The following is a 15,428-nucleotide window of genomic DNA, read 5'->3' on the forward strand; positions in this document are numbered from 1 at the left end:
TATTAAAGATTAAGATTAAGGGGGGGACGGATGGAAAGAAGGCCACACTTAAACACATTAAAACGTCATCTTACACTTGATTTCTTAGATGGGCAGGTTTGCTGATAGTAGGACATTACACATGTTTAAAGGTGTCATAATATTTAGTCAGGATAAAGTGAAAAAAAAATGGTGGTAACAGGATGACAAAGTCACAACAAAACCTAAAGCCAGGAATTAGGACTTTGTTTGGGGACTGTTGGTCTGAGCACTCTATCCATGCACAGTAAAGGCAATGGATTGATGTTACTGTATTTGCCAGCATGCTCTGACAAATGTTTTTTATGCTTGAGCGCATGAAAACATAGTAAACAAAGCTACTGTTGAGCTTCTTTTGCTTCTGGCTGCCCACTTTAGGGGGTGCTAAAACTTAAATCTTAAATCTTTAGGTGCGGGAAGTGATCTCTCCTGACTTCAGGCTAATATTAGTATGGCAGGACCACACATGACCACACATTTTGACAAGGAAAAAATCGAAAACACTATAATTTTCTCTGATCCATGAACTGCCATGACTTGGACATTGTTATATAACCAGAGAGTGTCAGACTCGGAGCACCTAGCACAAAACTAATACTTAAATACAATATAATTTAAAAAAAACGTTTAAAAAGCTAATTTAAAAACAAATCCAAGAGCCTTGGGAAAAAAATGAAGGCAGAGGAGCTGGGTTACATCATTTATTTATTGAAAAAATCCGTTCATTGCTGGGATAATAAGGTTGTTGACTTCACTTAGCATTATGCAACGAAGAAAGAAAACAAATTCCTCTTACAACAACAGACCCGCACAAAAAGTCTAAGGGGAATGAATTGTATGGCCGGAATCTGTGTGCTCTGCTGTTTTTCTTTTTTTCTTCTTCCTGCCTGATGAGGATATTTGTGTATTTACGGTTTCCTGGAGGAAACTGGTGGCTCAGTGTGTGCTGTGTGCGCGTGTCATACAGAGTCAGAGAGCGAGCGAGCGACCATGTGAGCAAGCCTGTCAGTATGCAACATGTCGAGCAGATGAACTCTGTCTCGAGGAGGACTGCTCTCGCCAAGTTTGAGAAAGGAGGAGATGCGGCGCTCGTTCTTCTGCCCTCGTCGTCGATTTGTTTGTTTCTTCATTTGATACACTTGCGTTGTTTTCTCTCTTATTCTGGAGGAGTGACCCAGAGGATGAAATGTCGTGGGATCCCCCAGGATTTTGGACTTTGTCTTAAATTTTGGACGCTGCACTTCTATTCATCTTTTGTATAAAAGGGTTTCCCCGCTGTTTTTTCTTCTTCTTCCCTTCTCCCCCTTGTGGTATTTCCTGCTTTTATGTGTTGTTCTGGTCCCCTCCTTGAGTCCAGATGAGTGTGCTCCGCTGGCACCGGCTCTCTGCGCTCTGGAAGAACTGGATGTTCAACCAGGAGCCAGCAGAAGAGCAGGACCAGATCCCAGAAGCCCTAGGGCCTGAAGCAGAGCCATGGAGGGAGGAAGGGAACACATTCAAGGATCACAACTCAGACTTGGAGAGCGTCACAGAATCTAAGACCCAAAGTTTGCGTTATAAGAAGCAGAGATCCGAATCTGACAGCCAGAATGTGGAATATAACAATCTGAACACACTCCCTAAGATCCAGAAGTCTGAACTGTTGAAACGTAGCTGTTCTGAGCCGTGCTCTCAGGTCACATACGCTGAGGATCGATCTTCCAGCTACCCCCAGACACCTGAAGGTTGTGGGGACAAGTCCCGTCAAAGTTTCTGCTCTGAGCAGAGTGTTCCCTGTATATTGCAGGTGGATAACGGCAGCGAGGGGGACGACAGCTTCTTGCAGAGGGAGGGTTCCCAACGGCGGTCCAGACGGCGCTTCAGAAGGGTCAACCCCAGGGGAGAGCGGGAACTGATCACAGACGGCCAAGACCCCGCCAGCTACAACACGGTAAGAATAAAAGCTTTACTAACAGCAAAGGCTAATGCTAACCACCCTCAGTATTTACAGTATTGACATGTTGCTTCTGTGTAAGTGGAAATGGAATCAAAACATACTCTTTGCCTCTTTCCAGTAGATCTCTTACACTGAGCAGACATGGCTGGTTGGGTTTCATATGTTTAAACAATTACTGTCTTTTGAGGGTCCTTTAAAGATGTTCACACATTTGGTTCTCTGAAGCTTGCTGACATCCCAACTATAATCATTAGTTTCAGTTTTAAAGTATCCTTGTGATGTGCACAGTGTGCAGAGAGCAGTTCATTCTCAATAAAGTTTTGGTTTAATGAATTAAAGAATACGATAACAAAAGCACCAAAAAGCTAGAGGGGGATGGTAAAGCGTATGGGGAAACACTGTTTCGCAGCTTGCATGCATTGCTCTGGTATTTAACTTATTTGTCAATGCCACAGAGAAAACAAATGCCTGAGGCATCGCTATCTAACGTGCATAAAACTGAATTTTGTTAGGAAAAACAACGTTTCTCTGAAGGTCTGTTGAACCAAAGTTGTGTAGGAAAAGTATTAAAGCTGAGCGTGTAGGAACTTCCCCCTCTGCGATAGCATCACTATGGCCAGAAGTGTGTCAGTTACAGTTTTAACTAATCACTAGAAGCCACGCTTTGCCACACACAGTCACAAAGGCGCGCACACACAAACAAACTTCCACACTCAGGTCATATGCACACTTTTCCCAGCTCATGCAAAGCTCCCCGGAGCATTGCGATGGGGCTTAATGCAAAGTTTAAAGCGTCCTCTGTCGACCCTACCTGCCTCTGTGGTCTCACGGTGATTGTTCCACTTTTTAAAATTACATTTCTGGCCCTCAGCGTCGCCGAATCCCACACCATTCTTTTCTGTGACTGCCTTTTATTATGTAAAGGCTATCTGCTCAGATGTGCTAGCACAGCGCTGCTCCAGAGAAGCAGGACTAAAACAGATGAGAAATATAGAGAATTACTTTAGGAGTCCATGGAATTGGAGCAATATTGGACAGCAAAGACTCAACTGACACAAGAGATTGTTGTTCTTTGACATGTGTTGCACTGTTTGCTGTGAGGTGACTGTGTGGCACTTGGCTTGAGTGGCACGCTTGCCTTTGTTCATTAAGAATACAATGATGTCTTATGTTGTGCTAATTTCACTTTGACAAGACGTAGTTTGCATATTTTGCTGTTGTGACTATTTCTTGTTTCTCTTCCCTTTTCATGCATCCGCTCAGGATTATGTCAACAACCAGGTAGGATGAAATACAAGACATGAAACTTTTCTGCCTGTGTGTCCGTCTGTGTCGGGTGTTTTGTGTTCGTGTCTCTGTCATGCATGTGATCAGTGTGCTTGAGCATGCATGGTTGTTTATATGAGTCACTTTGGGTTCAGGCACCTGTTTAGAAAGCGGCAGTCCTGTGGGGGGGTGGTTGTCGTCATATTTAGAGGCTGCCACACACATGCACACTCCGCTGTCTGCTGTGACTGTGGGTGGCAGACAGCAATAAACAGACAGAGGAATTAACAGATGCATGCCGGGAATAACATTGCCTTGCTAGGCAGAGATGGGTTTAATGTAATAGTGCAAGTTTCAGATTCCCCCTCAGATGGAAGTCACATCATTGGCACATATCCCTCAAAAGTGGAAACTTGTGATTTGTTTTGTGCGATGAGGGCTGTTGGTGGCACAAGTTGTAAATTTCCACACATTACCCCACATAATAAAAATAAAAATCCCTGCTTATTATGCCCCCATAGTCCGATCAAATCAGTCATCATTCGTCACATAAAGGAGTTGCTTTGTGTGCTGAGCTTCTACTTGGCTTCAGATGAAACAGACACGTCTCTGACTCTGACTTAAAGTCGTCCAGAGATGTTTTAAATTTTTTTAAATTCTTTTTTTCCTAGCTTAAGTTCTGTGTCTGCTGCTGTGGAGAACAAGGTTTATTGATTTGCTGATTGATCATTGGGTCAGGATTTAAAGGTGATACTTTTCCCTTCATAAAGCAGCTGGGCTAATAGGAAAAAATCCTCCATGGTTTTCCTGTGAGACGCACACAGTGTAATGTTAATGCGTCTCCGCTGGTGATGTCCGTTGCCGGAGGAGTAATGTTTTCATGTCGTCTGTCCATCCATCTGTCTTTCCGTGTGCTCCGTTTGTGCGAACACATCATCTCAGCAACACCTTCAGGGTGCATTTTGGTTTTCAAAGGTCAGAGTAACTGTGACCTCAAGTCATTCCTATTGTTATGTATATGATACAACAGGGATTCCTTTTACGAGGGCACAAACATCCAGTTGGATTTGAGCCTTACTGGTTAGAATGATGATAATGTCAACACATTTGTGGCCACAAATCAAATCACATGCTAGCATACAACTGTCTATAACAGGGGTCTCGCACATGCATGTGCCTCTTTGGCCCATCTCCAGTGACTTTGTGTGGCACTGACAGATAAACAAAGACGTAAACAAAGGTCGATATTGATCATTTGTAATTAGCATTGTAAGTAATTCTCTACAATCTGAAATTGTAAAGCTCTTTAGTTTACAAACAAAAAACAAAAAAAAGGTTTTGATATTTATATTTTCACACTTATTATTTGCATCATAGCCCACATCCGTCAGTTGATGCCTTTTAAGTTTGCTGAACCTCAATAGCAGCAGCTAACATAGATGTATTCACTTAAATAGCTCGTCCGAAATTCAGCTGACTTTGAACTCCAAAAAGTCCTAAGAGGTTTGAAGAGGTAAATAGAGAGTTTAAAAATGTGTGGACAGCTTTCTTTGCTTTCACTGCCAACGCTGTGACGACGCTCGTCGATATGCTTTATCTGCAGCTGGTCTGTTAGGATTTTTATTTTGGTATTTTAGTATTCTTGTCAAAATTTGCTCAAAAGTGCCTCTTTTAAGTGTTAAAAGCTTGCCAACGCCTGTTCTCACAGGGAAACTTGATAAACTGCTGACACTATTTATCTAAAAGGTCAAAGGTTAAGCCGTGACAGACATGGATATATACTCTAACTTGATTAGTTGGTGGCTGCTTACAAATGCGAGACAGGGATTCTGTTTCTTTTCGTTTGTTTTCTGTTTTTTTCTGGTTTCCCATTTGCGATGATATAGTGACAGCATGAGGATAAAACCCCTTTCTGTAAATGCATATTGTACATGCACGCATACACACGCTCAAAGCAGCGCTGTGGTTCTGGCAGTGGATCAGAGGATGTTGTTTAGAGGCCTTATTGAACCATAATAACATCAGTAATCCATTATCGCTGCTCTGTGCTGGTGTCTGGTGTGTCTTGCTCGCTCTTAATAGCTTCTGTTGGAGTGAATGAAGTTCCTGAAGCTATGAATTACGAGGAGCCCAAAAAGATGATTCACAAAAAACCCCAAAAAGGGGTATTTCTCCTAAACGGAGAATACAACACAATAATTACAGTAATTATTATAAATCAAACCAATGAGTTGGTCTGCTGGCTTTAAATTTTGAAGTTTCAGAGGCAGAGAAAGATAAATGTCTGTGAGATCGATGTTTATTTTATTACCCACTGTTACTTCTTTTATTCTGTGTGATGACTGATACGGCTGCGATTGATCCAGAAACCTGACTCCTCTCTGCCAGCGAGGTGCTAGACAGAAGCTCCTGCGCACTCTTATTACTATAACAGACCACTGGGATTTACTGATGACTCAGATTCACACACCCCCCCACACACACACACCCCCACACACACATATTCACATGCTGCACAGATACAGAGTCACTTCATTTAGACATCAGATGCTTCACCGGGTTACTGCCTTTCTCCTGCCGGGCAGGATAAATAGATGAACCCATCACCTCATTTGCCTTGCAGGGGAAACCTGCTCTATGGGCTTTTTACTGCCAGGCTACTCCATGGAACCCCGGGATCATTAATTTAACATGATGCAGGTTCAGCCATCTGCACAGTTCACCACTAGAATAAAATCAGGAGAGTGTTGTTATGCTTTTTTTCTTGTCTCCTCACCAGTTGAGCCACTTTCTCACTTTAACTCATGATTTTTCAGAAAAAATAAAAGCAGGTTGCTATGTGCAGGTGTTTTGCACATTAGATTTGCTCTCAAAATCTTTGTTTTGAACATTTTGTTTTGGGGCTCGTTTGTCAGTGTGTACATGTGTGAATTTGTGACCATGCTTTCGGAGCATGAAGCAGCATCCTCTCAGCTGCTGAGTGTCGCTACACAACAGATCGGAAACACTTGTCTCTTGCAACGGCTGTGGTTACTTAACATCCTGGAGGCAAAACGTCTGACGTCTGCTGCTTTTTCTTCTTTTTTTCCTTTTCTTTCCACTCTACAAAACACTTTAGCATTTGTTTTTAATCTCACACTAAAAATGAGCCAAGTACGCAAAACGGCATTACTAATGAGAAACATAGGGCACTGATCTATTACTGTTAATTCCTCTAGATGGGGGGTAAGACTGAAAGCTTCCTGAAGCCTAAAGTTGTATTTAAGACTATAGTAGTCACGTTCCACTGTCAGGTTGCCTTTACTGGAAGGCGCTGCACACAGGAAGGAGCAAATTGCACCAGTCTTGTTCCTAAACTGCAGCAACTCACACTGAGCGTGACGTGTAGCTAGACATGAATGAATGTTATTTATTTCCTCTTTTTACACTGTTAACTGGTTGAGTGGACTACAAGCACCACTTGGGACTGTACACCTCTATCAGTATTTTGTGTCATACAAAATTACAGATGCAGTTTTGACAGCTTGGCCTTATTTTTTAAATTTTTATTAAATTTATTGGTGATTGTGTGATTTGTCCGTAAGGAAAACAAATTTTGTCTCTTACAAACACACCTCCCATTGCTTAAAAGCTTGATTAAATTGTTTGTATTGTATTACCCATTTAAGACTTACATTATATTATAGAGTTTCCGTTTAAGGGTCCATTAGGAGTGACTTTATCGCGGTGATGTCGTCTTCTGCTGTATCATTTTAACTCAATTTGATGAGCTTGTGCTTGTCATGCAGCTGCATTACTTAGGTTACCTCACTGCTTAGAATCAGGTTAAATCTAAGGTTGCATTCCTCATGCGGTGACTAGGTGTGACTCATACGCATGCTTTGTCATAGCAGTGTCAACCTGGGGATGTGAGAAGTATTACTCTGCATCATCCTTCACCTTCCCCTGAGATTGGAAAATCACTAAGATGAGGCGACAGAAAGATGCTTTCTCATGTTTGGTTGCTGTTTTTGATCAGACGAGTCTGCTAACCAGACCTGGGAGTTTCTCTGATTTTTCTCTTTGGCTGGTGAAACTTTCTCTAACTTCCAACAGACTGGTTTTAGCTCACCAAGGAGAGTTTTGCTTGGCATCGCACACTGATGAAGTTGTTAAATTTCCGATAATATTCCTGGCTTGGTTTTCGTTGTCATTAGTGTGCTTGCGTGCGTGGTTTCGCAAAGCATGTATGCTTAATTCATAATGTTTCGGGGATGTCTGGCTTTTCAGTTTTGGTTCACATCTGTGGATTTAAATGTGAATACTTTCATTATGGCACTTTCATGGATTTCTTATCTAGAGCATATTTGCAATGCAAACTATTTAGCTTGATATGCTGACATATTTTTCCATTTACATATCAATGAGGCATAAAAATACACGATACCTGCATTCTCTTATGCCAAATTATTTGTAATAATTCAGATAATTGCCACATTACATTTGCTCCTAATTTTTCCCTTTAGTAAAGTATCAAAAAATAAATAATCGGCAGGACAGGATTGTAAAGGGCAAGCGAAAATCCTGTTGGCATTCAGCAGCCAAGGAAAGAGAATCCTCCTGACGAGAGGAGTGACAGCTTTATTTTGATGTCAGATGTCTTCTCACTCTCGCACATTTTGTAAGGCAGAGATGCCATAACAGCAACCTTTAAAAATACCTAAGAGGGAGGGGAAAGGGGAGGGCAGGTAGGATGGAGCAGAATGGGAAAATAGAAGTAGGCAGAAGATGACAAGCATGAAGTGGTGAAAAGCAAATGGAATGATAAGTTAACAGGGACTAAAAAAAGATGTTGTGAGATCTTGTATATATGCATGAGAAGTTGGCTGAAATGAAGCAGAGGGGTTAAGGAAGGAACAAGGAATGTGAAAACAGGGGTTGACAGGTTATGGAAAAGATGAATGGGTTTGCAGCTGAAGGTGGAGCGGTAAGTTGTGGGGATGGAGAGCTGAGGCAGAAAGGTAAGGTTGTGGGAAGGTCACATGGGAGTGAAGAAAGTGGGAGGATGGGGTGAGGGGAAAGCAAGGTCAGAAGTGGGGGTTTTACAAGACACCAAAGGAGTGAGAGCTAGAGGATGACAGAAGACTAACTGGGGTAAATGGTAAACATGATTTGTGACAAAGTTATTTAAGTGTTAATGAGTGACATATTTTCACACAAATAGCCGTCGGGGTGCAGCAGTCCTCTGTTTACGTCCTCAAAATCTGACTCCGGCTCAAAATGCTCACTTAACTGTTGGACGAGCTGAATGGTGCCCCGGCCCTCCTGCTGCTGCTGGAGTCCTGCTGCACTCATTGTTATGCACCGAGCACACACGGATACACGGGTTTTCTGTGAGCTGCTTGCCCGCTTTCTTAGCATGACACAAAAAATACAAAGCATTTATTTCAGCTGGCTTTCAAACGTCGGCGGACATCGTGATCGTGTGCATGCGGAGTACAGTATGCTGGGCAGCACAGTGTACCAGTGGGGCACTGTCTGCGGCTGTTGTTGCTGCTAATTTTAGGGATTACATCAGCAGCACTAAGATGACAACCTTGTTGAACTCTCTCGCTGTATTTCTCTCTGCTTCATCTCTCCTCCTCCTCCTTCCAGCTCTCCTCCCTCCCTTCCTTTCCTTTCTCTCTTCTCTTACCTGTTCCCCTCGTACTTCCATCATCTTTCCTGCTTGCTCGTCCTCGCCCCATCTAACCTTACTGTGTATATTTTCTGGGGGCCTTTCCCTTTTTTTATGCTTTCCTATAAATTAAACACAAGCTACACTTTCAATTTTCATCAGCTCTCACTAGATCTGAGTGTTTATAATTTAATCCTAATGTGTAAAGGTAGGCAGTGTGAGCTGAAGGACATTTGAGCCTCTCTACAGTTCATTTTGTCTAAAAGGCTCCCCACCAGAGCAGGGGAACAGAATCAAAGTGTCCTGGCAGTAGAAATAAATTGGTGCCGAGCACTAAAATAAAACACAACCTACATTCTGGAGGAAAAACAAAGGCTTCACTCTTCCTCAGTTCTTTTTTTTTTTTAATCTCGTGAAGTCTTTTTGGCAACTCCTTTTTCCTTCTCCTCTGTACGCTCCTGTTTGTCTAAATCTTTCACCCACACTCAAACATTTTTTTTCCTCTCGCGTCCTATTCTCTGACTCACTGTCTCCTCTTGGTTGCTGTCAGTATGTCTCTAGTACTGACCTTCGAGTTCTTATTTTTTTTCCGTTTCCTACTTTGTGTGATGATGATGATGCTCGCCTATTGTGTACGTCGCATCAGCCTCCGCTTCAAGGTTTCACAGCCCCAGTGAACCTAAAGGTCAAAACAAAGTGTGTGTGTTTATCTGGCACATTTGTAAGTTTACCTCTTGCAGTTACTTTCTATGATTTCACTCCCGTTTTTGTCCTTTTATTGGTATTTCTTTTTTTGCTCCTAGGCTTTCTACACTGCAATCGCCGTCGGCCCTCTCTCTGCAGGGAGAAGTCGGAAAGGGAAGGGCCGGTTTAAATAGCAGGAATTCCTGTCCCGTCTTTCTGACAGACACGCAAACACGGGGCTGAGTGCTCACGCACGGCAACACACATGATCGCATGGCTGCAGCAGGCAGATTCTCTTAATTGAGTCTCTGTGTAGCATACTTGAATGTGTGTCTGTTTGTCTGCAAGCGACTTGCTGTGCTTTGTGTCCTGCTGAATACAAGCAAGGGACCAGATTTGATTTCGAGCAGTGGCGCAGCCCTGTTAGCTGGTGTGAGGGGGCATTGTAATAACAACTAAAGGCACAGAGTCAATGTGAACTAATCGCTGATGTTTCTGTGCAGTGTTGATTGGTTGCACCGACCAATAATTTTCAATATCTCAGCACTTCTTTGTGAACACATGTCTGTGTGTTAAAGAGCTGTAGGAGCTTTAGTCAATGGATTCCTTTTAATTAGACTGGCAGAACTGACTGGCTGTGAGCACAAGCTAGCTGGAGACAATATATGCAGATGACCGCTCTCTGTTAGGATGCGTGTGTAAACAAATTAGTGTGTGGTGTCCCACGGGGGCATTTTTCTCAGTAGCATCACACTGAATGATAAAACAGATACAGGGCCCTGCTCGGTAATCACTGATCCATGCGGCGCCTCTGTGAGTGTGTTTAGTCAGTGCTTGAGTTACTCATATGTTCCAGATTTAGAACTATTTTCCTATCTTTGATCTCTTATTTTCTCATTTTCTTCGTGTTGCTTTCCCCCCCATCCTTCTGCATCGTTCTCTAGTCTTCACTCATTCATCTTCAGCCTCTTTAGATCCATCCCATTATTTGTTTTCTGTCTCACTTTTCTCTCTGGGCCTCGTCCATAAAGCACTTACCTTACCAGACAGTTGCACACACACGCACAGACACTCAGTCGCAGGCCGACTGTTCCAGGAAGCGTTTCCTGTGTGACGTGTTTCCTGCTCCGTGTTTTGAAGACACATTCCACATCTATGTACAGTTACAGTAAACGGTCGTCTGAGAAGCCGTGCTCAGACTACAGCGCGCGTCTTCACTTTTTCTTTTTCAGTTTGAACTGAATTAGTCACACGGCGAGACGAATGACTCCTCTGAACTTGTGTTGTTTTGAAAGTGCGTAATGGTGTGCTTCTGCAGGCTGCTGTGTGGGACTTTTTCTTGTTATGAAAGTTTTATGAAAGTCTTTCCAAACGTGTGGATGTATTTTTATTTATCTTCATTCACAAACCCACCAGGTTATCAAATCTCCAGAATAGCGAGTATTGCTTTACTACATTCAGCTTGCATCCTTTGACTTGTAGGACTTATGTGCAGTTTCCAGGTTCTTGCATCCTTCATGGAAAGTTTCTTTTTGAATTTTATTGTACGCTACTGTCATTTATATATACTTTTTTTTTTTTATTTTCCTGCCATTGTGTCATCTAACACACCACACACACCACAACTGCCACACCCACATCTGTAAGATTGATCTGATATTTTTCAGTGAGCAGCAGAGATTTTTTTTCCTCTCCTGACTTACATGGAATAGATAAACTTATTAATAAGAATTAATGTGTTCCCTCAATTATTGATAAACACATCATCAAAAGTTTAGTTGCGACTTAGCTAATGATTATTAATGAATCTGTATTTCTGCTCTAAATGTGGACTAGACTGGCATTTGTGTAGTATTTTTCTTATCGTACTGACCACTCAAACCACTTCAGACTACAAGCCACATTAAACTGTTCCTCCTCCTCCTCTTCTTCCTCTACTTCTTCTTCTTCTGCTTCTTCTCCTTTTGGCCGCTCCCTCTAAGCAGGTTATCTTCCTCTCTCTCACATCCACCTTCTGCATGTCCTCCTTCTCTGCATCCATGAATCTCCTCTGTGGTCTTCCTTTTTTCCTCTTGCCTGGCAGCTCCTTCTTCAGCATCCTTTATCCTTTCCCCCTTCTGCACGTGTCCAAATGGTCTCTGAGGTTTCGCTATGATATACTTACTTCTAGTCCTGTCCCACCCGGTGGCTCCTAACAAAAATGTTGACCTACCGTCAAACAGTTCTTTATTCTGTAGATGCTTTATCTACCTCACCAGTTATTCTAACATGCATGTCTTTGGACTGTGAGGAGAAGCCGGAGGGAAACCCACACAGGTGTGGGGAAGAACATGCAAACTCCAAAGAGAAAGCCTCCAGCTGGGGTTTGACCCAGGGACCTTTTTGCTGTGAGGCAACAGTGCTAACTGCTTCTAACTATTGTCTGAAACTGTCTTCAGGGTGTCCCGTCACACCCACGAGAGCTTAAACAAAGAAAACTTATATTTCATCACACACACCAATAACTGCAGCTGTGTGTGTGTGTGTTAATTAGTGCTCGGTCTTTTTGAGGCCAAGCTAAGAAGATGATGTAGTGCTGCACATGCTACCCTTCAAAAGGGGATAGACTGCAGCTCGTACACACTGAGACACACATGCTGTCGGATCATGGCTTTCTCTTGCTCGCACACACACACACTGTAAACACTCACTGACAGAGCCCTCCATTAGTCCCAGAGTCTTTAATCCATTCAGTGTTCGGTAATTTCATTCATGTGGAGAGGTGGAGGTTAAAGGGTGTGTGTCTATTTGTGCGTTTCTGTGTCTCTTTGTGTATTTCATCTTTTTAGTCCACTTCAGGCTTAATTCTGTCTCTTTGTCTTTATCCCTCTGTCCCGGTATATGCCTCTGTTTGCCCACTTGTCCATTTCAAGCTTTCTTTTTCCCCCTCTCTTCTCTGTCTCTCTTGTGTACATAACGCTCCTCTGAAGGCTGGGCTCCATGTGCTTCCATCCGATTGGCTGCCGAGTAAAACGATGATGTCATTCCTAGTTGGGAGGTGTGTTTCGCCTCCTATGCACACCCACAGAGGAGGGAGAATTGAGGGTAGAAATCCTGGTTCACAGCAGCGAGCAGAGGGAGCAAAAAATAGGAGCCTGGAGAGGGAGTGAGTGGGTGATGTAGACAGACATAAAAAAAACAAACAAACAGCATAATGAAGGGAGGAAGGTCAGAAAGACAGGAAGAAATGGTGAGAAAGATTCTCAGCTCTCTGATGTGTCTGATGCAAGCTGGCATCTCTCCTGTGCTCGAGGAGAATCGGCCATTCAGACAGCCAGACAGCTCCTATTGTCTCCTGCTTTCAAATCTTCCCTCCGCTGGCTCATTGTTGTTTGTGCATCAGAAACGGTACAGTATACACGCTGATATTGCAGGAGAAATACGAGCAAAGAGAAGAAAAGCGGTGTGGAAAAACACAGATAAACACACAGATCTCAGAGAAACAAATGTTGCATGTGAAATTATTGACATCTTTGATCCTGCAGAACATGCGGTTTCTGTTTAAAACCATTTAAAAAAGTGTCTTTATAGGATAGTTTAAAAGGTTCAAAAAAATAAATAAATTGGAGTAGAAAGAAAGAGTTTGTATTTTGAATTTGTATGGACCTTTATTTTTCAAAAATTGAACTTAGAAGAACTTATTTAAATTTTCTGACTATTAAAAATTATGCTCGGGGCACTTAAACTTGTTGCAGCTTCCTTAGGAGATGCATGTAAATATGAAAAGAAAACTAGATCATGAGATTTTTAACTGTGTCCTTTAGGAAAATAGAAATAGAAACTCAATGCAAACATTTCAGAATCCAGAGAAAACGAGGATTTTGTACCCCTGAGGTGTTGGGTCATAACTATTGAAATATGAAAAGGAAAAAACCCGCAAAATAAACAAAGCGCCGTTTCATGACGTGGGTTTTCAATTTGTTTTTCTTAAGTTTCCACCTCATTTGCTGTCATTAAAAGCATTGTTATTCTAATTAGGAGCTGATTTGGTGATTTGGAGAAAAAAAAAAAGGCTTCCAGTTGTTGCGGTTGCATGCATTGTACGCCTTTGGATTAGAAGCTGAAAAAATACTTGTGTCACTCCAACTTTCTTGGGTGGTATCCCACATCTGATGCATAGTAGAATAAACCCCACTCAGGATTATTTGTAGTTCCTGTCAGAACCAGGTCTGCTTCAAATTGTTTACAGCTGCGGTTCTGCTCAGTCTAATGCCTTTATTACCTCAGTATATTTGGCCAGCAGTGTACTGTATTAGAGTGAGTTATCTGTGATTAATGTGTCTTTCCTTGTACTCAAATTCTTTCTACTGTATCACAAATCTTCTAGATGCGGGGACTTTTTAAAGGGGGTAAAAGGAAAAAAAACCCCTAACTATTATCGCCTTGTGCTATTGTGTCACATTCGGCAAAATACAGCCAGTGCCTGTCTGTTGTATCTGATAGGGACTCTGTGATTTATACCCACCCCCCTCTTTTTTTTGTGTAATTTATGCGGCATGCTCACAAAGGGGAGGGGGTTGCCTCAATACACTCAGCTTTATGTTACCAGCAGATCAATAAAGATGCTCCCTCGCTTTCCTCTCTGTCTTTCCCATTCTCCCTCTCTGTCCATCTCTCTCTCTCTTTCTCATCCACCTGTGCTCAGCAGCCAATACATCTAATGCAGTTTCCCTCTGCTATCTTCATCCCTGCCACCTCCCATCCCATCCCTTTCTCTCCCTTTCCCTCCCTCCCTCGCTGCACAGGTGATGTCATTCTTTTCCAGCTGGATTCTCCTCCCTTCTCCCTCCCTCCCCTCGCGCTCGCTCTCTCCTCCGTTCCCCATTAGCGACTGGCTCTCCAAAGCGCAGCATCTATCCACAGTAGCTTCTTTTCCACGAGTGGGAGGGGGATGAGGAATGCCGGTGTGAGGTGTGAGCGCTAACCCGGGAGGAGAGCTTAAAGCTGGGGTACAAGGAGCAGGATCACTGGCCCCATGCCATGGAGCTGCACTGCTGGGCACACACTTACACCGCTGGAGCTTTATAGGCAGGAAAGAGTTGCAAGGGGCAGAGAGAGGAGTTTGACAGGCAGTGAATGAAGATCAGTGAGAGCTGCAGGCATCGGTCCTGGCTTTTGGGAGGTGAAGGGGGCATTGTTTGGATGACTTGAAGCCGGGCAAGAGGCTCCTTCCCAGGGGGCTGCAGATGCACAAACAAGCCCCCCCTCCCTTTTTTTCACATTTTTTTCCTTAAATTCAACACTGGCTCATCTACTGAGGAGGGAAATCTGAGCTTCTTAAAGAAGTAAAAGAAATCTTGAAGAGTTGACTTAATGAGTTTTTGCTCTGAACTTTTGACAGAAAAATCTGCTAAACTTGCGTGTTGAACTGGATGGCTTTATCTTTGGCCATGCAACTTCCTTCTCCTTTGGATTCAGTTTTGTGTATTCAGCAGATTTTTTTTCTTCTTCGTTGAGGTTTATCAGCGTCTCTGTTGCAGTCTCTTGACAGAGAGAGAGAGAGAGAGAGAGAGAGAGAGAGAGAGAGAGAGAGAAAGCGTGACACATGAATGGATCTGTGTTGACTTAAAGTCTCTTTCTGTAGTGATATCTGACAGTCATCCAGCGAAGCTTCCGTTTTTTTGTTGTTGTTTTTTTACGGCCAAATCAAGGAAGGGTTTTTATTTTTATTTTTAACTAAACCTCCTTCTGGACAGTTCTCCCCTTGCAGCAAAGAGCGTGGCGTCAGCCTTTGCCCTTCTCTTTTACTTATTCATTTTTTTTCTTCATCTCTTGGTGAACGAGGGGAAACTTCCCCTCGCTGGCACCCTCCCTCCTGTGGAAATGGCT

General features: G+C 42.9%; 1 protein-coding gene across 3 annotated transcripts in view; it reads left to right on the top strand.

Annotated features, from left to right (window-relative positions):
- Positions 1-15,428, top strand: part of LOC116315770 (Rap guanine nucleotide exchange factor (GEF) 6) — a 133,230-nt gene that overhangs the window by 52,181 nt on the left and 65,621 nt on the right. For all 3 annotated transcript variants that reach the window (XM_039618271.1, XM_039618272.1, XM_039618273.1), the window contains 2 exons: positions 1,805-1,948; positions 3,218-3,235. In XM_039618271.1, coding sequence (XP_039474205.1) covers positions 1,805-1,948; positions 3,218-3,235 — 162 coding nt within the window. The remainder of the gene's footprint in view (positions 1-1,804; positions 1,949-3,217; positions 3,236-15,428) is intronic.

The sequence above is a fragment of the Oreochromis aureus genome, linkage group 10 (genome assembly GCF_013358895.1).
Source record: "Oreochromis aureus strain Israel breed Guangdong linkage group 10, ZZ_aureus, whole genome shotgun sequence".
In the NCBI taxonomy this organism is placed as follows: domain Eukaryota; kingdom Metazoa; phylum Chordata; class Actinopteri; order Cichliformes; family Cichlidae; genus Oreochromis; species Oreochromis aureus.